The 22,876-nt window shown below is 36.2% G+C and overlaps 2 protein-coding genes across 3 annotated transcripts; both read right to left on the bottom strand.

The window, feature by feature from the left end:
* Window positions 1–351: 351 nt before the first annotated feature.
* Window positions 352–6,294, bottom strand: LOC127786652 (probable serine/threonine-protein kinase PBL25). Of its 2 annotated transcripts, none has more exons than XM_052314199.1 (6): window positions 6,175–6,294; window positions 5,514–5,650; window positions 2,934–3,133; window positions 2,606–2,795; window positions 1,533–1,915; window positions 352–1,408 (listed from the first exon to the last, which is right to left on the bottom strand). In XM_052314199.1, the coding sequence occupies exons 2-6, from the start codon at window positions 5,623–5,625 to the stop codon at window positions 839–841; spliced, it is 1,455 nt and encodes a 484-aa protein (XP_052170159.1). In that variant the 5' UTR covers window positions 5,626–5,650; window positions 6,175–6,294; the 3' UTR covers window positions 352–838. The 2 variants fall into 2 exon arrangements, with proteins under 2 accessions (XP_052170159.1, XP_052170149.1); XM_052314189.1 differs by lacking the exon at window positions 6,175–6,294 and adding an exon at window positions 5,819–6,168.
* Window positions 6,295–7,688: 1,394 nt separating this feature from the next.
* LOC127786632 (protein LUTEIN DEFICIENT 5, chloroplastic) lies at window positions 7,689–22,486 on the bottom strand. The gene is made up of 16 exons (XM_052314159.1): window positions 22,044–22,486; window positions 21,797–21,959; window positions 18,229–18,445; window positions 18,022–18,093; window positions 17,789–17,899; window positions 17,474–17,665; window positions 17,187–17,348; window positions 15,717–15,812; window positions 15,537–15,638; window positions 12,328–12,360; window positions 12,168–12,248; window positions 11,976–12,058; window positions 11,134–11,265; window positions 9,723–9,783; window positions 9,472–9,537; window positions 7,689–8,060 (listed from the first exon to the last, which is right to left on the bottom strand). Exons 1-16 carry the CDS (start codon window positions 22,153–22,155, stop codon window positions 7,875–7,877), a joined length of 1,869 nt encoding a protein of 622 aa, XP_052170119.1. The 5' UTR covers window positions 22,156–22,486; the 3' UTR covers window positions 7,689–7,874.
* Window positions 22,487–22,876: the final 390 nt, after the last annotated feature.

Raw genomic sequence — 22,876 nt, 5'->3', positions numbered from 1 at the left:
AGCATAGTCATCGCATAACCGTATTAAAATTGCCAATGATGGTATTGAGATTGATAATTCCCAAGCCCACGAGCAAACCCAACACTCTGTGGGGGTACTGTTAAATCTCAACATTCAACTCAATGCCAAACATTCTGAACCAGCTAATAAGAATATTGAAGTTGTGGATCAGTAGGACCACTTATGGGTGGCTAAGACTAAAAGGACTTACTGATTAGAAATAGTTTATCAAACACTCGTATGAAATGAAGCCATTAAAAATTATAGATCATTCTCTGTAAAGAGTTAAAAGAGTGTTAGCGAAGAAAAATCAGGAAATATGAAAATCTCCGAGACTCTTAAGGAAAGGAAGGCAAGAAAAACTCCCATCTTCTCAATCCAGATTATTTTGTTTGTGTTGTGAAATAATGGCAGGATTGGCAGGGTGTTCCAATTGCCTATCAAATAATTCCTGTGGAGGAAAGAGGACAGAGCGAGCTGTCAACAGGTTACTTACTACTAAGCAGAAGATAAAAAAAAAAATATATCTTGCCTTGATCATTAACAGGATGGAGATTTTTACAGTGGGGGGCAAGCACTTTGATATGGAGATCAATCCAACTTTGCAGTGCTCAACCTTGCAAGAGAACCGAACAGGCGTTGCTGGAGGACCGACCTTGAACAGAAATCTGACCAGTGACCAGGACAGGACTCTGGTTGAATTGCGATTCAACAGTCGGCCTTGCCCTTGTACCAACACTTCCATCCCGCGAGATTCAGCATTTACCAACACTTCCATCCTGAGAGATTCAGTTTACACATCTTGAATCCAAACCCAATGGTACATTGCTGTTGGTGTCTAATTCTGATCAAAACTTCCACGCGGGCTAACGGCGCTGCTGCTCGGGCTAGAAACTGAATCCTCAAATTCTGGTTCTCCCGTCTCCGTCTGCTTTGTTGAATTTGAATTCTCCAGATTGTGAAAACTGTCGTGAGATTCACCACCATCACTGTCGCTGCTTGAATGCGAATCAACACTTTTGCGCGGAGATTCCTTCTTACTCCTGCATTTTGAAGCCCATTTCACAGATTTCTTAACCGGTGGCACTTGATGATTTCCATTGTTTCTATCATCAGAGTCTGAATCTTCTGAACTTGAATCCGAACAATCTCCGTCAAGATGGTTTGCATTATCTCTGTCATGTCCATCTGAACCATTGCCTGCAGGGACACCCTCTTCTGCATCACGCATGAGGCACGTGAGAGCGGGCAGAACGTCGCTGATTAAGGGGCGAACCGAAGGTTCCTCCTGAAGACACATTGCTGCAACCCCAACCGCTTGATTTAAACTCTTCACCGGGAAATTCCTTCCAAGAAGCGGGTCTGCCATCTCAGGAAATCTTTTCGGATCCCTGAAAAAGGGCTGCGCCTGTTCAAACACGAGCACAAAAATATTAGCGCAAAGACATGCTATATTGCTGCCTTGCCTTGCCTTTCGTTCTTATTCAATGAAAGAGAAGGAAATGAGAGAAAGAAAGACTAATTATGTTTACCCAACTAACTAAATTTTGCTCCTCCATTGGCTTTGCAGTGTCGATGGCTTTTCGTCCTGTTATGAGCTCAAGTAGAACAACTCCAAAACTGTACACATCTGACTTCAGTGTGAGCTCCCCCGATCTTTCATACTCTGGAGCACAGTAACCAGAGGTTCCCAATACCATCGGTGAAGCAGAGGTCTTGCCCCCACCCTGTCCAAGCTTAGCAAGCCCAACATCGGAGAGTTTTGGATTGAACTCTTCATCCAACAAGACATTCGAGGATTTTAAATCTCGATATATAACCGGGGGGTTTGCCTTCTCGTGCAAATACTGCAGACCCTCAGCAGTACCTGAAGCTAATTTCATTCTTGTTTGCCAACCTAATGGCTTTTTATCCCCTGCAGTTTAACATCATAGCATGGAATTACCTCACTATATCGTGTCCAAATACACAAACTTTTCCATAGATGCTAAACCTCCCTGTGTTTTACAACTTTTGCGCACTTGGAAAAATGAAAAGAAAAGAGAAAGGCACATAAAAAAGTAAGAATTGAATGAGAAAAGGAGACATTAAAGATCTCCAGATAATGAAAATTCTACGTGTTAGAGGTTTAGGTAAATAAGAATAAAGAGTGAAAGAAACCAGTTACCCTAAACAGGGAAATGGGTTTCAAAAATCCAGCATGAGTTTAGAAACAACAGTATAAGCCCACAACACCACCAAGAATCACAAGCTTTTATCCCACTAGGTGAGCCAGCATTATGAATTCTAAATCTCCAATTCTCTCCATCAATGGCCATATCTTCTGAGGTCATTACATCCTATGTCATGTCAAAGGGTTTTTCACCAGTTTTTTTCGGTCTTCCTTTCCCTCTTTTGCTACAAATTTCCTCCACTTCATCCTCCCACCTCTCAAGCGCTTCTACCAGACCTTCTTCTCACATTTAAACCATCTTAATTTTAAGTCCATCATCTCATCTTCAACCGGTGATGGTGCAACTTTATTACATATAATTTCATTTTTTATCTTGTCTTTTGCCTTTTCTTGTATGGCCTAATTATAGAATAAGAAAAAGGAAAGGAGTACCACGCAGATGATCTTCTATAGAACCCAGTGGCATATATTCATACACCAGAAGTCTCTGATCTCCATCGGCACAATATCCAAGAAGGTTGACCAGATTTGGGTGATGGAGGAGACTAAGCACCAAAACCTCAACAACAAAATCTTTGTTTCCTTGCATTCCATTTCTGTCCAGCTGTTTCACTGCTACAACCTATTCACAGAAACCCGAAATTGAACTTAAGTTTTTGTTACAATTCTGCATAAAAATGAAAAGATAAATTCGTATAATATTTTTTAGTCCTAGAACTGCCAATCTGTTTAGAACAATCAAAATAAAAATATTTAGAACCTGGGCAGTAGGTTGAAGGGTCCCCTTGAAAACCTTTCCGAATCCACCTTCACCTATCAGACATTCCTGCCGGAAGTTCTTTGTTGCAGCAGCCAGCTCACGGAAAGTGAAAGTCTTTGCGGATGAATTACTATTTTCAACTGTGTTAGCTTCATCCTTTTTGTTTGTGTCTGCTGCAGCTGGTGGTGGTTTACCAGTTGCTACAAAATGAGAGAGAAAAAAACAAACAAACAAATTCATAGCAGCAACACAAATCTAGCAACTTCAACATGATTTATGATCACCACCCCCCTCCCCCCAAAGTTAAAATAACAACAATAATAAAATGCATGAAATATAAATAAATTTTAAGATCTAATTCTGAAATAAAAGTGCGATTAAAAGGTCAATTTTCATGGTGGCATTGGTGTTCAGATTGTATAAGGCTTTATTAAAAATAAAAAATAAAAGGGCATCCCCAGTGCATGAGGCTCCCTACTTTGTGAGGGTCATTTTATGTGCGCAGCTATCCTTGCTTAATTCTTTTCAAAGCGATTGTTTCCAAAACTCAAACCCATGATCTTCTAACCACAAAGGAGCATCATATAAGACTACATTCCTTGAAAAAGTTTCTGTTCAATGAAATCCCAATTATAGAAAGAGATGCTTTTTTTCTCAACTCATTGAACCTATGGCCAAAAAGGAGGCATCCTTCAGCCCAATATTGAGGCAGACACTTGAAGGGATCTGAATATGGACTTTGAATGTTCTAGGCATGAGAAAAGTGCTTCTGTTATATACATATTTCTTTCATGAAATAAACAATCAATAAATCCTACCAGATCAATACCTTTGAAGTAAAACTGTATGAGATTTCATGCAATGATCATTCAAATGCATTTGTTTATTGTAGAAGAAAATCGTTTGTGACCATTCAGGTGTATTGGATCAGGTTCTGCTCAACCCCTGCTCATTACAGCCACACTTAACAATCCATTGTATTCCAACTGATGCATATCTGTACCATCACTTGGAAGGAACATACTCAAATCATTTATTTAACCAATACCACCGGTTCGGAGCCAGAGGTCAAATCAGGTTGCAACAACTTGAACATCTTGGCAATACCCAGGCAGTCAGGATAAAAATAACTGGGAATTTTGAGGTTTTGTGGCCTGATGGCTTGGGATGGAGGATTTGCCATGATATTTACCATCCAAATGGGTGTTAGCTACCTTAGGTTAGTTTGGTTAGGAGAGATACTTTATCATTATCTAAATTCTAAACTAATTACTTGCTATATCAAGGACTCTTGAGGATAGGCTTTTCATCCTTTGAAAAATACGCCCTACATGGGCTTTACTAAACCTAATCCTTGTGGTTGTGGGGTTCATCTTTGGGATGGCCAATCATAATTGGATGTCTCTATCATCCTCGATAGATTCAAGGGATCACTTCAGTTCAAGGAGGATGGTAACCAGATTACCTCTCTTCATTTTGATCAAGCTGCCTTTCTTCACTCATACACTCTTCTTAGACTCTCTATTGCCTCATCAAATCAACTCCTACAACGTGAAAATTGTAGTAGCTAAGCTTCAAAGTGATTAGTTCATCTTGAAGATTGTAACCAATTTCTGCATTATTTAGATTTTGCATCTGGAAATATTTATAACTTCTGGCTGTGGTTGGAACTAGAATTCTTCAACAGAAAGAAACATGAAGAAAATGAAATTACTTGTTTATATGAATTTTTATATTTGATTTAAGTAGTTCTATCTTCTTTTTCTTTTCATGGTACAACTCTTATATTGTTTCCCTTCTCATTTGATTTTTTCGCATGACCAAGTAGAATACAATCTAGTCCTTGGAACTAACTGATGGCATCTGCCATACAAACAAACCATTCTTAGTACGTTTGGGCATCACTTTGCACATTCACCTTCCCTGCGGTAGCTAATCATCACTACTCATTGGGCTGATCACTTCACCTAATGTTAACCACATGGTAAGTAACGTGATTGGTTGAGATGGGAGGCGATCATGATTCATGACTGGTCAATGTTGAAGCAAATTTAACTTGGTTAAGGTTGGAGGCGAATGTGACTGGCTGACATGGAAGCAAATGTCATTGATCCAAATGGGAAGCAAATGTGATTGGTTGGAAAAATAAAACGGGTCTGTTATCCCACATAGGAAGTGTATCAGATTGTCTCGACATGCTTGCCACCATTTAGAAACAAAGAGATTCACAATCCCAGCCATTTCAAACCATTATCAAAATATATAACATTATAGAGATTAATTCTACATAATTTGTGGAGTTCGATGGATAGCAATCCATAAAATTTACCGGGCCATGATCAGGAAAATAATAAAATTGTAAGGTCGAACATATATACATAGATATATTATACCAAAACAACATATCTAGCCTTCATCCCACTATTCAGAGTTGGCTATGTGAATTTTAGCCCGTTAATAATTTCTGTAAAGCCCCTTGTATCTCATACCATATCAAACGGTCTCCCTCAAATTTTCTTGGCCTTTCCCTGTACTGCATTTGCTAGATACTTGTTCCAGATATATATGAAGATCAAGTACCTGGTGGAGGTGATGCATGATCAGGGGCAGTAGCTTGAGCTACAGGCACATCCTTGTTCTCAGACGATTCATTGTTGCTTTTCTGTGAAGAAAAACATGGGAAGCAACTCATCTCCTTATTCCTTCCAAGCCAAATCCTAATCAAACAACCAATCAAAAACCAAAAACAAAAAACTCATTCATTCGGCATTCATCCAAAGTCCCCCAGAGATAAAAGCACCAATCTAACGAACAAAAACAACATGGAAACACAGAACAACCAAAAAGAAAACAATATTCAAGAAGAGATGGGAAATGGGTGGGACCGCGGGGCGGAGGAGCGGCGGCGGCGGCGGCGGTGGGAGATGGGCGCATAGGGAGGAAAGGGTCCTCCCAACCCAGAGAAAAAGGGGCAGAGAAGGGGCTACCAGAGGAAGATTTGTGGGAAAACAGCAAAAGGGAGAAAGCAGAAAGGCCGAATCATGAGAGTAGGAGAAGGAGAGGGAAGAAATGGTGGGGGAGGAGGGCGGCCATGATTTGGGGATGTAGAATTCTTTCTTTGTCATTTTTCCTTTTTTGGGTTTCTTATTTTTCAATCTTTTTTGGGGTTTTGTTGGGTTTCCTCCCCCTTACAATCTGAAAAAATCTCTCCCCCACGTCTAAGCAGAAAAAAAGGGGACACCTTTGAAGAAGAAGAAGGAATGTTTGGGAACTACGTGGACGTGGGATCAACCATCATCCACCATTGTTCCTCCTTCCTTCTAACTAAACCATAACTCCCTGTCCTTGGGGCTGAGCTTTTATTCCATGTGCTTCACCACACCCTGTGTCCTCTCTATAAAAATTCCCAGCACCGTTCGATCTAAACAAGCGTCCGTCACTGTCTCGGGAAGCCTAGATTCAAAGACATGAAAAGTTTGGTTTAGAATTTATATAAGCGAAATAGGTTGAAGACTTAATATGTTATTATGTGGAAACTCATAAGATTGAATTTATATAATTAATTTTTAAATTGTGAGATTAAGATTTGATATGCATTAAAAAATTTAAGCTAACTAAAAAATATTGTATTCAGGTTTCTATGCACCTAACCGCTCATATATATTGCTAATAATTCATTATTAGATCATTGATTCTTAATTAATCTTTTCTACTTTATAACATAGGAGAATTACTCAAGTATAGAAGGGTTTATAAATTGTATATTTACTCATTCTTTAAAAGAAAGAAGTAATAGATTTTTATAAAATTATTATACCTTTTATGAAATATTTACACAAAAAAAAAATCAAAATGACTCAAAAATAATATTATTATGAGTAAAAACTATTTTTTTAGATTTTTTTATTTTATCATAAGTATAATAATAGCTAATAAGTCAGATAGATGAAAATGAGACATCTTTTGAAAATTATCACATATAATATAAAAGTTGATAAGAACATTTATGTTGAGTATTGCATGCCAATTTTAATATATAAAAAATATAATATTATTTTACACACTTTTTATATTAAAAACCTTGTAGTCGAGGATAAATTTAATAAAAATGATAAAATGTACTTTTGTTTTGAAAGTCATAAGTTAACAACAATTTTTTTATAAAGTAAAATTATATAGAAAAGCAAGGCTCTTCCATCATTGTAAAGTTGAAGCTAATGTCATTTACCATACTAATCACAAAAGAAGTCTAATTATTGGTAAAATATTCATTGAATAAATTATAATATATTTCCTTTTTTATAACATGAAATATTTGAACCCTCAATTCAACTAATTCTCATCAGCCAATATAAACTATATTGTTTGCAAAATTCAGACAAAAACTTCACCACGTAAATCATAGAGTCTACAAACAACCAAAAGGAACACAATGATTACACAAATTCAGCCACATAATGTGATGCATAGGATCACATAGACCACACCACATCACGAATAAAGGTGACTCAAGAATCTAGTTAAAAAATATCTTCCAATGTTAATAAACTTAAACGTGAAACAAACAACCCCAAAATCATGGGACTCTAGAGAGCTTATACAGAAAAAAAACAACATTTTGACAGCATTTTCCCTCTAGCTTTGCAATAGAAATATGCGAGTGCAGAATTACAAAACCTGAAATCTTCATATAACAATAAGAAAGAGAGAACAGAGTGCTACAATAAAATTGGACAGCATTTGCCAGGGAAAAGATTTATAAGACTTTGTTCTTAGATTGGTTTGAATCAAATATTGATTTACAGTAGACATAATAGACTGCATAACAAGGGTACTAGGTTGACAAATCTTCCAATGGCTATGGCTAGTAACTTGTACTAAAACTTCGACATTGGCCCCCGTGAGGTGCTCTAAGGTTTGAGCGTGGCAGAAGGACGAATTCTAGGAATGAGCAGGAGAAACTTCATCTTTCTGGCCAAGTACTGGATCTGCTTGAGGAAGGCTCATGGAATCCATCTTCAGACCAAGCATGTCCAGTGCAGGAACTATGGGCGGTTTCATCCTTCTTGTAACAGTCATCTTCAGCCCTTCTGTTGTGTGGATGGTTGCCCCAGTAGTCATTTTAACCTTCAGAAATGCTGATTTAATTAGATTTAGGGACACCTCACTTCTGATACGAAACGCAATGAAAAATCAGAGGAACTTGCACGGCCCTGACAAATCCCAAGCAACAAAAGTTGCCTTTACAGTTCAAACTAGGGTTCATGTGAAGCCCATGAAATTTTGTGGAAAAAATGTAAATAAGAAGAAGGTCGGGCCAATTGAGCCTTCGTCAGCAATGATATGAAGAAAGCCCACGGGGTCCAGAATCCATTAGGCTACCTCACGTGCTGCGTAAAACCCTCTTTAACTGAGGGATGGCCACAGTGCACATATTCAGTCTCTCTGATTCCTCTCTACCGCTCTCTGCACAATCTCCTTTCCCCCTTCTCAAAAGCCCAGATTCTCTCTCTCTCTCTCTCTCCTCTCTGAGAACCCATAAAAAAAAGTATCTCTATACAAACAGCTGCATTCCTTGGTTAGAAAGATCTAGTTCTGTTAATCACTTGGGCCATCTTCCAGCATGTCTATTGATACAAATTAAGAAGCTCTGCGAAGTTTTGACACGGTTGACAATGAGGGTTGGCTGTCGATATCAGTTTGTGAACTTAAGGCTAAGTGCCAAACCAGACTCAATGTCTACTCCCAAAACTTTGTTCTAATCCCATATGATGCCCTCACCTATTGGGAATCCTTGCTGATGACCAGTGAGGGCATCATAGAGCTGAGAGCGAAGTTTTGGGAGTTGAAGTCGAGTCTATTCTGGTGAAATGTTAGCCCTGAGTTTGCGAACTGATATTGGCCAACCTCCAATGTCAACTGATTCAAACTTTGCGGAGCTTCTAAATTGGTATCGGATAGACATGGCTTGGAGATGGGCCAATGGGTTAACATAACCAGCTCTTTCAGGTATCGAGCAAGCACAGCAAGCACCTGCTTGTATAGATACATTCTAGATAATGGGTTGAGAGAGAGAGAGATGGAATTAGGGTGTTTGATAAGAAGAGAAGAAGATTGTGCAGTGAGCAATGGAAGGAATAAGGGGGACAGAATGTGTGCACAGTGAAGCAATCCCTCGGTTAAGAGGGTTATAAGAAGCACACAGGGTGCCCTAGTGGGCCCTGTGGGGTTTTCTTTATATTGTTGCTAACATGGACTAGCCCCATTGGGCTAACCTTCTTGTTTATATTTTTTCCCCCCAAAATTTATGGGCTTGTCAGTTACATTTTGTTCAATATAGAACTCGACTAAAAGTTGAAAGCTTTGATTAGCTTAACTTGATTATTTTCTTTCTACAGAATAAACCATTAGTACAGAAGTATCAAGTTTAGGATCCTTACTCTTTTTACACTACATCCTCAAAATTGGCTCATAATATCAGAGGGGTGGTTACTAAGGTTCTAATAAACCCAAAACAGAAAAGACAATAGCAGCTTACAGGAGGTGCTCCGAGTGCCATTTGGAAATTGAATCGCCGAACAAGCATTGCCAGTGCCACTACAGTCTGCAAATAAACTAGATGTAAGTTTTAGACTTTTAGTTATCACAACAAAATTAGTAGTCTGGTCCCCTGAGAATTATAGGATTTCCTGTCATCAAATTCCTATTTAAGAGAAATACCCAATTATCAATTATCACAACTACATTAACTACTTTAGAGTATTTCCAAATACAACAATTGCAAAATACCTCAAAAGATGCAAACATGTCTCCAATACATTTTCGTCGTCCTCCACCAAAAGGCAAATAACTGAAATAGTAAATACCAGGAAGGGTAAGAGAATTGCAGCAATGTAAAGTTTATATAGAACATTAATGAAGAGAATTGTTCCAAGCTGGTTGAGCAAGGTTGCAAAATCCTAATCCATCATTTGACATTCTTCACAAATTCATTATATTTGAGGAAGGCATTTACATGGTAAGCTGTCTTATCCCTTCCATGCATACAAAGTGTGAAAGAGATCTAGCTTTATCTAAACCAGGAGGTAACTAGAATACATTTAAATGTGGTCTCAGGCTTTTCCTTGTTTACAATTTCTGAATTCATCAGCTTCCCAACACAGGGAAACAAGAAAGAGAAATAGATAGATGCTGGAGATTTATAAGCAACCTTGCTCTCTTGAGACTTAGTAGTAGTAGGTATTGTCACTTGGACTTTTGTCAGCTAAACAACCGTTACTAGCCACTCAAAATGTGTGACTGGTCCAGTAAGTGCTAGTCCTTCCTATGGGGCTCACTAGGTCCAAGTGATAGGAACTTTTAGAGGGAGACTTAAAGACTTCTCTTGCCCAGATGTCAATTCTTTCTGAACATGTTCTTTCCAGAAAGACATTTATCAAGAAAAGAAAAAAATGTTCTATCAATTTTGTAACAATTGTCAAAACAAATTAAGAAATGAAAAATCTACATCATCATCCTCGAGGTTTTCACCTGCGGAGTAGAATACATATCTTACCTGTACCCAGTAAAACCAGCCAAATTGTGATGACCACGAAAATTCCAAATTTTCACCCTTTTAGGAGTCTGGACATTTTCACTATAGACTTGCTATATCACATAAAGTTATATTTTAAGTAGTGGATTCCTATATAAATATTTGTTTCTTTTCTTTTTTTCATAAGTTGGTCAGCTATATATCTTTACCTCCATTTGAAACTTGGATTTTTCATTCGAAAGGAAAATGAGACAACTTATGTAAATGCATCATGCACATAATTACATTTATTTTCCTTTACTTTTTCTCTGTCCTCGAATCGTAGTTTCAAACACCACATTAATGAACTTATGCTATTGGTTTTGTGATCACTACCTATCTAAAACTTCTAACAACATTAGCCTTAACATATAAGTAAATAAATTAACATTATTCCTATATAAATTAACTTTTTATTCACAGAAAATAAAGGACTTATTTGCGGCTAGCAATCTTTAGATACCACCTTTTGTCAACATAAGTCGAAATTAAACTGTTCAACATCTAGCTGTCACTTAGACAAAAAAAAAAAGAAAAAAAAAAAAGCTGTACAAATGGAATACAAGATAGCAGCATACAAATAGGATTAATTCAAACACTACAACTATCAGGAATAATTATGCATACCTAAAATTTTGGTTTGTCTCATTTGGATTAGGTCCATCTAGAGGCCATCTTTCAGGATTGAACTTATCAGCATCTTCCCAGTGCTTCGGAGAACGATGCAAGTTCCAAACAGAAATAAATATATCTTCACCTCTGAAAAGAAAATATGATATTCAACAATTTAAAGGAGAACATATAAAATACAGAAAAGAAATACTGTACAAGCTGCATAAAGCATCATAATTGAGCTATGAGGTTGGGGAACCTCAATATAAATTAAGTTTCCATCAAATTGAAAAAAAAAAAAAAAAAAGGTGATGAAGAAGAAGCTTAAAAAAGGGAGAACAGAGCCGTTAGGGGGCTGATAAGAAAAGGTTAACACTTTTTATCTCTCCATTAATCCCATATACATGCACAGATATGGTCAAAAGCAAAAAAGCATCTTCACAGCAAAAAAAACACATAGCAGCATGGAATTATGAACTTCACAACAATAATGAGAAAGGACAAGGATGTTTTTTTTTAATATGACAGAAATAGTAGAAGACCTGGAAATGAGAATTTTTTTCCTTTTTCATTTTCCAGAAATGAGGTAGAGGAAGACCAATAAAAACTTGGAGAAAGACTCTTAGGTATGATATGAGTTATAAGAGCCTTACAAGAAATAAGGCCATAGATAGAAATGATTTGTGAGCTAAAATTCATGTAACCTACCCCATATAGTGGGATAAGGCTTGACATGTTGTTGTTTCATTTTCCAGAAATATGAAATACTTTTATCTATTTACCTGCATGCATCAATTCAGGAAACACATACATAATATGAAATATCTATTATTTGGAATTTTCAGAATTTAGACAACCTTTTTATTGGGTACTTTCCAAGCATGTCATCTTCAAGAGAACGCCGAATCAATACAGGAGGCTGTGGATATAGCCTCAAGGACTGTAATAAGATGGGGAACAAGTTAAATAATGATATATGGAGTGAAGACACAGCATAAAAGGACTCAATTGTAAGGTAATTGGAGAGAGACCAACATGCTTGTTCTTACTTCGTTTATTACTCGGGTTGTGTATTTAAGTTTCTTCATGTCTTCAATGGTGGGAAACCTGTCTCCTAGGATTGAATCAACCTATGAAGGAGAGTTATATTTTCAGAAAGCGGTAAAAACAGATATTGATGCTTTTTTTATCTAATATTATGTAACTAACCTCATTTTGAAGCTTGTACATGACACTAGGTTCCTGTATCCATAAAGAAAAGAAGATTTCTATTTAATTTACACTCCTATGAATAGGGAAAAATGTAAATGTTATGATTTCGCATCAAGTATAGCCTAGAAGATTTAGAAGTAGTCAGTGCAGTCAAGTCGGTCAAGCGGCAGTGTTAGTTAGGGTTTATGTCTAACGGCAATTTAATTATGGGGGATATATTAAGGATTGTGTACTCTTTAATTAGTCCTTGTAATGTCCGTCTATTTGTCTATAAATAAGAGGCATGGGGGGCAGTTGCTGGCCATCGTTCATTCATATTGTGTGAGTGCTGTAAAGTAAGAGAAAAGCCTAGAATTGATAGTGCTTTGTAATCTTGCGATTGGTGTACTCGTGTGAGGGAAGGTTCTTGTACTAATATTCTGATTTCTTAGTGGATTGCTCTCGGGATCAAGAGGCTTGATGTAGGATTATCTCTTGATAATCTGGACAAGGATAAAATTGGCTGTCTTCATTGTGGTTTGCATGTTCCTTCTTTGATTGTTTGATTTCTGTATTTGTTCTATTGTTTTGTTTCTGTTGTGTATCCAAACGGCGCGCGTGTGTGGCTGTGTATTGGCAAGATCGAGTGATTCTAGTGCTCCCAATTCAACATAATACATGTAGACCTAGCATATGAATTTGTTTAACATACACAGACACCTGAAAAATGCTTCATGAAATCATCATCATCAACAACTGCACCTTACCCTAACCAAGTTAAGGTTGGTGGCACAACATTCATAGTGTTAATTGACTTCTAAAAGTCACATTGAGAATATAAGTCCATGCAAAAGAACAATGTGACAATCAAACTGTTAGGTCTCCGGTGCTGCGGACCTACCAAAGGCGCTACAAGAATCAAATGCAGGATGGTGACACAGCTGGATGGTGTAACAGCCAGCATGTGCACCAAGGGTAGAGTGGGAACTTGGCTGGTTTGTGAAACAAACCAGCATGTGCATAACCAAATGCGGTTATGAAGGGGGGATAACGACCTATAAATAGGGATTAGAAGAGAGAGAAAGGTGTGAAGAATTTTGAGTAGAATTGCAGGAGAGACTTGGGCCTCTCGAATGCCCATTCTTGTTCTTTGTTTACATTTTTCCTTGTAATTTGGAGTTGAAATCCCAGCAGTGACTATCCTAATTCATTGGAATCCTATCTATTGTCTTGAATCCCATCACAAACCTCTGAAACCTTTCGTTTCAGGAAATCACTGACAAACAGAGGTCAGGCATGTATTTGAGGATGCTCAAGATACAATGGACGGACAAGTGGAGAAACAATTAAAATTTAAAAATTATGAAAGTGAAAATAAAGAAACCAAAGAAAGCAGTCAGAAATCCTAAGTCTGTAAAAGGCATGATCTCTGTGATAAATAAGAAGAAGAATGTATACAAATTTTCTTAATTGGGAAAAAGAAAAAACAGATTTTAACTATGTTAAGTGGATAAAGAATGAGGATTCAATAGTTTTGGTGTAAGAGATGAAGCTGGAAAGTAAATAAATTATTTTGAGGAATTGTTGAAAAAAAAAGTCATATCAGAACTCATTATTGGAAAAAAGTGGTTATGATAAGGGTATTAAAGGGAATAAATGTCTCCCAATTGGTAGGGTTACTAGGGTATCCAAAATGAAGACTGCATAAAGGAAGGCAAAAGAACTAAGCCTATTGCTGACTTTGAGGCTTGAAATCAGTTCAAATCTAGCTTGGATAAGGAACCAAGTCAACAGAAACTTAACAAACGTACAAGGGAAATGTACAGAATTATTGAAATGGCAGGGACACTAAGTTCACGAGTTAAATTATAAAAATATCTAAGATAATATTCTATCATGCATAGAAATAAAATGATAGTAATAATAAAAGAGAGAGAGAGAGAGAGAGCTAATAAGAAACATAGATAGGGTCTCAACATAATATTACTACACCATTGATAGCATTTAGCACTTATAGGAAGTACTTTTAGGAGTACAGATAAGTGAGTTATATCTCTCTGCAAACAAATTTTCATTTGAATACATAATTCTCATTAAATGTAAATTACAGACCCAATGCATCTCATGCATTATTAGTGAAATTGCCAGCATAATAAGAATAATGTAACAAAAGAAAGAGTTAAGAGTGAGTGACAAAGAATTTCATAATTATGGCCCTAGGGTTCATATTAGCCAACACTATAAACAACCATCATAAACTGAGTTTAAGTTCCAAATAAAATTTCTAGATAATATATATATATATATATATTAAAGAAAATAGAGCTTTGGATATGCAAAAAAGATAATTGAAGAAATCACTCTTCTGGGCAAATAATGCAAGGAAAAAACAAGAACCAGCATGAAGCATTGGTACAATTTCTTGGGGAACCAGGGACCCTGCTAGAATTTCTGGAAGCTTTACCAACCAAGCTTTTTTATCTCACTTACTGATTAATTATTGATCTATACAATAAAAAGTAATCAACAAAACTTTCCTATACATAAAGACAAAAAAATCAATCCAATATACAAATTAAGAAGTTATCAACGTGAATAAATGCACATGACATGACAACTAAATTGACCAAAACACTAACCAATATCTTTACTTCTAGATCTCATTAACCCTTGAGCATTACCAATATTCCTCCATCTGTTCCTTACATCAGTATAAATCCTCTGCAAACCTGTCTGATGGTCTTTGTAACAACTCAAGAATACCATAAGCCTTAATAGAATATAAAAGTTCATAATTACATATACCTAAACCTAAGATTCTTGTTGGACAGGGAATACAAATCCTAAATTCCTGAAGTCAAGTACTTGCTATGATAAATTTCTGAACAAAACTCCATAAAATAAGCCTGCTAAAATTAAAACTTCAAACAGATACCCAATAGAACGTAAGGATTAATGGTTCCTGGTCAAGAAATATAAAACTCTCATTAGAGAATTATCACATAGACAACTTATTATTTGCCAGATTTCCTTAGACTAGAAAATCCCTTAAGAAAATTCCTTGAGAAAAACTGGCAAGAGGGGCTAAGGAAGATAATGCAGATTTCAAAAATTCTGTTTTGCAAGTCAATCTTCAATCTATAGATATATAGGCTTATAGGCATGCATGATGATAGGCAAAACAGAGCAGCCAATGCAATTAAAGCTTAACAGGACTGTTTACATGCCTTGGAAAGAAGATAGAAAGTCCATGTCAGCACTGCAGCAGATGTTTCATGTCCAGCTATAAGCATTGTCATCAAATCATCACGAAGTTGCTTGCTAGAAACCTGGAAATAGAATCATCAGAAAATCCCCAACTCAGTCAAGCAGGGAAGAGAAACTTTTCAAGACCAACAATATCATACATCATCCCCTGATGCCAACAGGAAGTGGAGAATACTAGGATCTTGTTCATTCATGTACTCCTCATGAAACTGCAACTCCTCTTCTTCAACCATCCTCTGCGATTGCATTAGGGATAATGAGGGATAAAAACAAAATAGTAACAACCAATGAATGAAATATTCCCAAAACTAATTAAAGCATATATGCAAAATACAGTTTCTTTCATCCTTTAAATTTTTTGAAGGTCAAATCCACAGGTTTCATTAGAAGTGTTTCATAACAAAGTTAAATAATGGCAAACATATGCAAGCAACATAAAGCTATAAGTTCAAAGAAACACAATCAGATGGCAGAGAATCAAAGATTTAGGATACATCTCATATAGATAAGTGAACATTTTTTATACAAATCTTCTAAGGCTATAATAAGGTACAGACAACAAATTTTGAAGCCAGTATTTAGCCTTAAAGTATCTAAAATGGAAAATAATCACACACAAATATCTCCATTTTAAGTCAGAAACTGTTACATCCATGTTAACTCCGTCGCAATTTATATCCATGGAATTTGTTATACATTCCCAAATATCCAAAATAAATTGTGACAACATTACTAGCAGTGGAAAGAAATATGACAGGAAGCAAGACTCCAATGTTGCATCTACGAGTTACACATTACAGGAGAGGAGTGAAACCAATATAGTGTTGACCCTTTTCACATATTTCTCTCTCATCTTTCACATTTCTTCCACCTCTGCATATATCAGTCCAACTAATGACAATCTTTCCTATTGCATGTGAGACTTCTTCATTTACTCTTATAAACTCTTCCACTATTTTTTTTGCCTCTTCTTCAGCTTCTACTTATTCTCTTATTACTGTTTCAAGTTTTCTTCGGCTCATGTGACGACTCCAGCTGTGGAACTACTTATGGCTTATGGTATCTTGAGCTCATGTGACAATTTCAGCAGCGAAACTTTTTCTAGTTTTCTTCAGTTTGGTTGACTTTAGAAAGTCTTGGTTCAGTTCTAGGTCTAAAAGTAGGCAAATCGGTAACCTAAGTTCAATTCTCAGGTTGACCAATTTACAAACCCTAAATGAAACACAAAACTGACCCAACTTGACCCAGACCAACCAATAACAATTGGCTATTGTAACAAATATTCTTTTATAGGAACGTTCTTTTAGTTGTTATGTAAAAATATTTATTTTGACTTGTATTTGAGATTTGGGTAAATTACACTCAACATCCTTGAGGTTTGGCAAAAAGACCCAAACACCCTAACTTATCAGAAATGATAGTGCTATGCATGGTAGAAAGGAAAAGACCAAGAATATATCTGTCCTAGTTATTGGAAGAAGGGTAAGTAACTTTAATCTATGTGATAGTTGGCTCTTCAAAGTATATCCACATAAATACGAAAACATAGACAAAAGTGAGAAGAGACCAATTGAAATGCATGATACTCCCATCCAAATAAAAAACTTCACCTTACATATTGCAATCAGGTCATCAAGTGTTCCATTGATCAGCTTTAGAGCTGCATTAACCTTCTTTTGCTTTGGCGATATGTCTTTCCATATTGGAATTTCCCAGAATGGAATTGGTGCAACACTTCGATCTTCTGCCTCTCGCAAGACAGTGTATACAGCCTGAGCAAGCAAAATCATAAAAAATATAAATGCATAATTCATTTGAGATTAATAACTGAATCATATCATATATCAAGAATGAAGTTAAATAAAAGTGAAGAAAATATAGAATTATAACGAAATACCTCAACCACCCCAGTATCATTTGTCAAAGAATCAAAATCATAATTAAAAACTGCTTTTCCAATTATATCCAATGTCAAACGGGAGAAAAGTGATTCCATCTCCACATCTTCTCCATCTGATGCAGCGGCGTCAAGTTTTCCACACAGCCTATCCGTAGCTCGTCCAAACAAGCTAATCATTGCTGCTACATACTTCGAGTGGAAATTTTAAATAAAAAGTTCTTCAGAGAAAGGCTGGATGTTGGGGAACCATAGACAATAAAGGAGGACATAATGAAAGCAAACTAAAGGAAATTCCTGAAGCTAGAATGATACTTTCTGATGTAATGCTGGGACTATGGCACGCCGTCTAACACGCCATATCTCACCATCAGCTGGGATAAGCCCCTTTCCCATCACAAAGTCCAGAATCTCAGCAAGGATGCCCTGGGGACCAAGGAGAAAGAAAGCGGATGTTGAAATTCAAAGAAGATTTTTGGTTGTTAAATACATAATGGTAAATGGGAAACAGTGAAAAGACTATTTACGAGAACAGGCTGGCTACTCACCTTTGAATATGCCTTTGAGTTATCCCGTAATATATGCTTAGCAATCAAAGGATCAGAAACTATCAAAAATGACTGCAGAAAATGCATAAAAATGAATTATCAAACACTTGTAGCAGGCTGTACTCCACCATTTGTCAAGGTTCAGCTATCCTTGACACAAAATGGCAACTGGAAGAAATATAAAGATACATATTAGATGAGTCAAACCTTGGGCCCAAATGTCAACCTGAAGATTCCACCATAAGTGAGATACAGCTCATACAGGGGAATAAAGAAGGCCTCATCCCGAATGGCACTAATTACTCCTTTTGCCTCTGGAACCTTTGGATAACCTTCCCGTGTGCTGGTCCATCTAAATAGAAACTCAAGCATGCTGCTAGGAACTCCCATCTTAGACAAACCATCCTTTAAAAGTGATGGAAAACTTGTTCCCAAGCCCAAAAAAGAACAAGAAAAAGAAAAATGGAACAACAAACTAGATAAGAAACTAAAAGTTTAGTACATGAGCTTTGCAAGAAAAGGGTAAAAGTCATAAGATGTTTTTTCCCCTCAAAAAGCAAAAACTTGTGCAAATAATGAAAAAAAGAAGAAGAAGACGAAGAAAATGTATGCTTTGAAGACCAAGACACTCCATGGCCTCCTTTTAACATTTAATTCCTTCACAAACTAATCCTAGATTGTTCATTTACCTCATTTAGAAGGAAAAATCAATCATCTATCAAAAGATATAACTGTCACACTGTGCGCAACCCAAGGTTTGACAGATCATATATTCTATGAATTCAACGTATTTGACCTTCACCATCAAGTTCACCATCACCATCACCACAAGACTTAATCCCACCATAGTGATTGACAACAGATTCTAGCACTCCAATCATCCCCCCCATATATATCCATATCTTCATTAAGGTTGTTCTATCTCATGCCATTTCTAAGGATTTTCCATTAAGTTCTCTTCGGTTTTCCTTTACCTCTTGCTAAACTCTTCTATTCCATGCACTTTCCTCATAACTGCATCTATTTGTCTTTTTCTCAAATATTCAAACCATTTTAATTGCACCTTGTGCATCTTACCTTCAATAACTGTCACTAAACTTTATAGTAGAGTTCATTGTATTTGACCTTTATAAACTCTATATTTTATCATGATTAATTAATAAATTTATTTATTGTCTTTTGACCTACATGTGCATAACATGACCAGTTGTATTATTGCATGAAATATATTGGACTTTATGACGTACATTCGAAATCAATTCTGAGAATAAATTAGATTTGTGTGCAGAGAATGTAATAAGCCAAGTATTTATATTTAAAATTACTTCATAACTACAAGGGGCAAGTTGTCACCTAACTAGTTAGATTTTAAGTTGGTTAATATATTTGGAACATATTGTACTGGGTTATTGACTCTTGAAATATATTACTTCTACTTTTATCTTAATTTAGTTCAAAACTATAATTGCAAATACAAATCTAAATCCTAAGAGCTTCAAAACATAATTTCTAGGTGATGTTTACTTAAACATAACAACAAATTGATGAAACATTGTGTATTCAATAGCTCAATATGTTGGGTAGATGGAGACAAAGGCTTGGAAAGTCAAAATCTCCAAGGTTCACATTCTCATTACGAGAGAAGGTATTAACTACGCTATATTTTATATATATACATATTCCTTCAATGTAACTCATTAAGGTATGATCACTATTATTCGATCAAAGTTGAAAAGGAGTGTCCCCAATGCACGGGGCTCCTTGTGCAAGGGTTGGGGAAGTATCTTATTGTATGCAGCCTTCCATTTTGTTTTTTGCTAAGAGACTGTCCACAAATTGAACCCATAACTTTCTACTCACAAAGAAGCAGCCTTACCATCGCTCTAGTAAATTGTTTACTGAATTATATTTATGTATCAGTTAATTAATTTTGAAATATAAGTTTTTAATGATTTTTCAAGCATGGATTTAGTTAAAAAATGATTATTATTTTCTTTTGCTAGGTAAAGAATGATTATTAAAGTATGGATTGATTACGAAATATTTAGATAAAAATTTTCCACTTTCACGAAAACAATAAACATCAGTTTAATTTCATGCCTGGTAGGTCAACAATGGAAGCTATATACCTATTGAGGTGCCTAATGGAAAGGTATCGGGATCATCAGAAAGATTTGCATATGGTGTTTATAGATCTAGAAAATGCCTATGATAAGGTCTCTAGAGAAGTATTATGGAGGGTTTTAGAGAAGAAAGGAGCCCGAATAGCCTATATACAAGCCCTTAAGGACATGTATTGCGGTACAAAGACAAGGGTCAGAACATGCGGAGGGGATACTGAATCGTTTAAAATTACAATAGGACTGCATCAAAATTTTGCACTAAGTCCATACTTATTTGCTTTAGTAATTGATGAACTCACTAAACACATTCAAACAGAGGTGCCATGGTATATGTTATTTGCAGATGACATAGTGTTGGTGAATGAAACAAAAGAGGGAGTGAACACTAAGCTTGAGTTGTGGAGAAATAATTTTGAATCTAAGGGATTTAAATTAAGTAGAAGGAAAACAGAATATATAGAATGTAAATTTAGTAAAAATATAAGAGTGGAGGATGTTATAATAAAATTGGAAGACCAAATCATACAAAGAAAAAATCATTTTCAATATTTGGGATTAGTGATTCAAAAAGATGGAGAAATTCACGAGGATGTCACGCATAGAATTAAGGCAGGTTGGCTAAAATGGAGAAATACATCGGGGGTGTTATGTGATGGTAAGATCCCATTAAAACTGAAAAAAAAAATTCTATAGGATAGCTATAAGACCAGTTTTGTTGTATGGCTTAGAATGTTGGGCAGTCAAATACCAGCATGAGCAAAAAACGAGCGTAGCGGAGATGAGGATGCTAAGATGGATGTGTGACCATACAAGAAAAGATAAAATTAGAAATGAAGTTATTCGTTATAAGGTAAGAGTAGTGCCAATCGAGGAGAAGATGAGAGAGACTAGACTAAGATGGTTTGGTCATATGAGAAGAAGACCAAGAGACGCTCCTGTGATGAGAGTTGATGAAATAAAACAATTAGTCAAAAAAAGAGGTAGAGGCAGAACCAATAAGACTTTGGGAGAGACATTAAAGTTTGATATGAAGTGTATGAGCTTAAATGAAGATATAACAAAAGACAGAAATACATGAAAGTCTAGAATTCATATAGCCGACCCTACATAGTGGGATAAAGGCTAGATATGTTGCTATTGTTTTACCTTCCACAACACAAACAAATCCTAAACTTATAAGACATCAGAATCTGTTGCACACAATTCTATACTTCTCTCATCATTTTAGGAATCTCACATAGTCTTGAGAAAAAAACTCATTTCCAATATTACCAAACCATTCAAGACATTACAAGCACAAGAATTCATATTTTTAATATTTTCCCTAAATATTTACTTCTTTTTTTTTCAGATGTCTGCTGGAATACTACCAATATTTCTATAATAAGAGACTCGAGTCTAATACTTCAAACTTCAAGGACTTAAAATTTCACCAAATCCCAACTTCAAGGCGAACAAAAAAAGAAACAAGGTAAGAGAAAATCTTTTAACATGGTACATTAACATTTTTATTTGATTGATTTACTTAATTCTATTTTCATTAGTTCCAAACATAAGAATTAGAATTCGATTCTGATTTTTAATGTTTTAATCCAAACAAAACAATCAGAATTCCAAGATTCAGTTCCAAACAAGCTGTTAGGTAAACATACCCAGAGCCCTCCACAGTAAACTCGCCGGAAGCGATACGAGCAGACAACTCGGCCCGGCGCTTCTCTTCGAGAATCCGCTCAATGCTCTTCACCCCGTCGTCCGGCGAACTCGGTTCTCTTCCATTAGACGAACTGCAGCTAATCACCAAGCACCGAGAAGAACCTGCAAAAAATAAATAAATTAAATCAAAAAGAGAAAAACAAAACACAAAAATTAAGGTATAAAGACATGAGGGAGGAGACGAACCAGTGGAGGGTTTGAATCTTAGTCCATTAGAATGAATTTTAGGTTGGAAATGGGAAGACGATGACGAGGAAGACGAGGAAGGGACTTGAAAGAGAGGAACAGACGCTGCCATGTCTAGGATTGGATCGATAGCTTACAGAAAAAGCTGAGAATGGAGAGCACAGTGAAGCGTTGGTTCTCACCTCTGCACGCGTAGAGGAGATAACAGAAAATGATAATGTTGCGGTTATATATATATACACGCACACAGAGAGAGAGAGAGAGAGAGAGAGAGAGAATCAAATAATGACGTTGGAAATTGGGAGATGGGCAGTAGCCGAAGCTGAGGGTATCATCATTCATCGACGAAATGCTAAAGAACAAAGTCGGAATCTTTCGGGTCCTCGTTTCACTGATTCACTCTGAACCATCGGATGCCCCTCTCGCCTCTCCTCATATTAAATTCATTTGTCCCCTTTGAATACTTCTTTGGGACCAAAGTGAAGTCCAGCGCCTTAACGGTCCCGCAGCTCAACTCTAAAATTGTTGTATGAGAAGTTAATTACGATACTCAACAGCAAAATTGAAATAAGACCTCCAATCAATTATATAGTAGTTAAAGTCTTAATTACGAAATTCAACAGTAAAATTGGAATAAGATTCCTAAACAACTATATAGGTTAAAGTCCAAAATTTTTAGGACCAACTCGTATACGATCTTAATTACTAAGTCATGTTCGTGAGAGCTTCTTTGAATACTTCTTAATGAATAATAAAGTACTGAAAATTTTGGGATCAAAAGTTTTTGGGGATATTTTCTGTTTTTTATTTTTTTGTTTTCATCTTTACAAAAA

Source organism: Diospyros lotus, chromosome 1 (genome assembly GCF_014633365.1).
Source record: "Diospyros lotus cultivar Yz01 chromosome 1, ASM1463336v1, whole genome shotgun sequence".
Lineage (NCBI taxonomy): Eukaryota > Viridiplantae > Streptophyta > Magnoliopsida > Ericales > Ebenaceae > Diospyros > Diospyros lotus.
The sequence above is the reverse complement of the archived record's forward strand: the minus strand, read 5'-3'. Positions and strand labels throughout refer to the sequence as shown.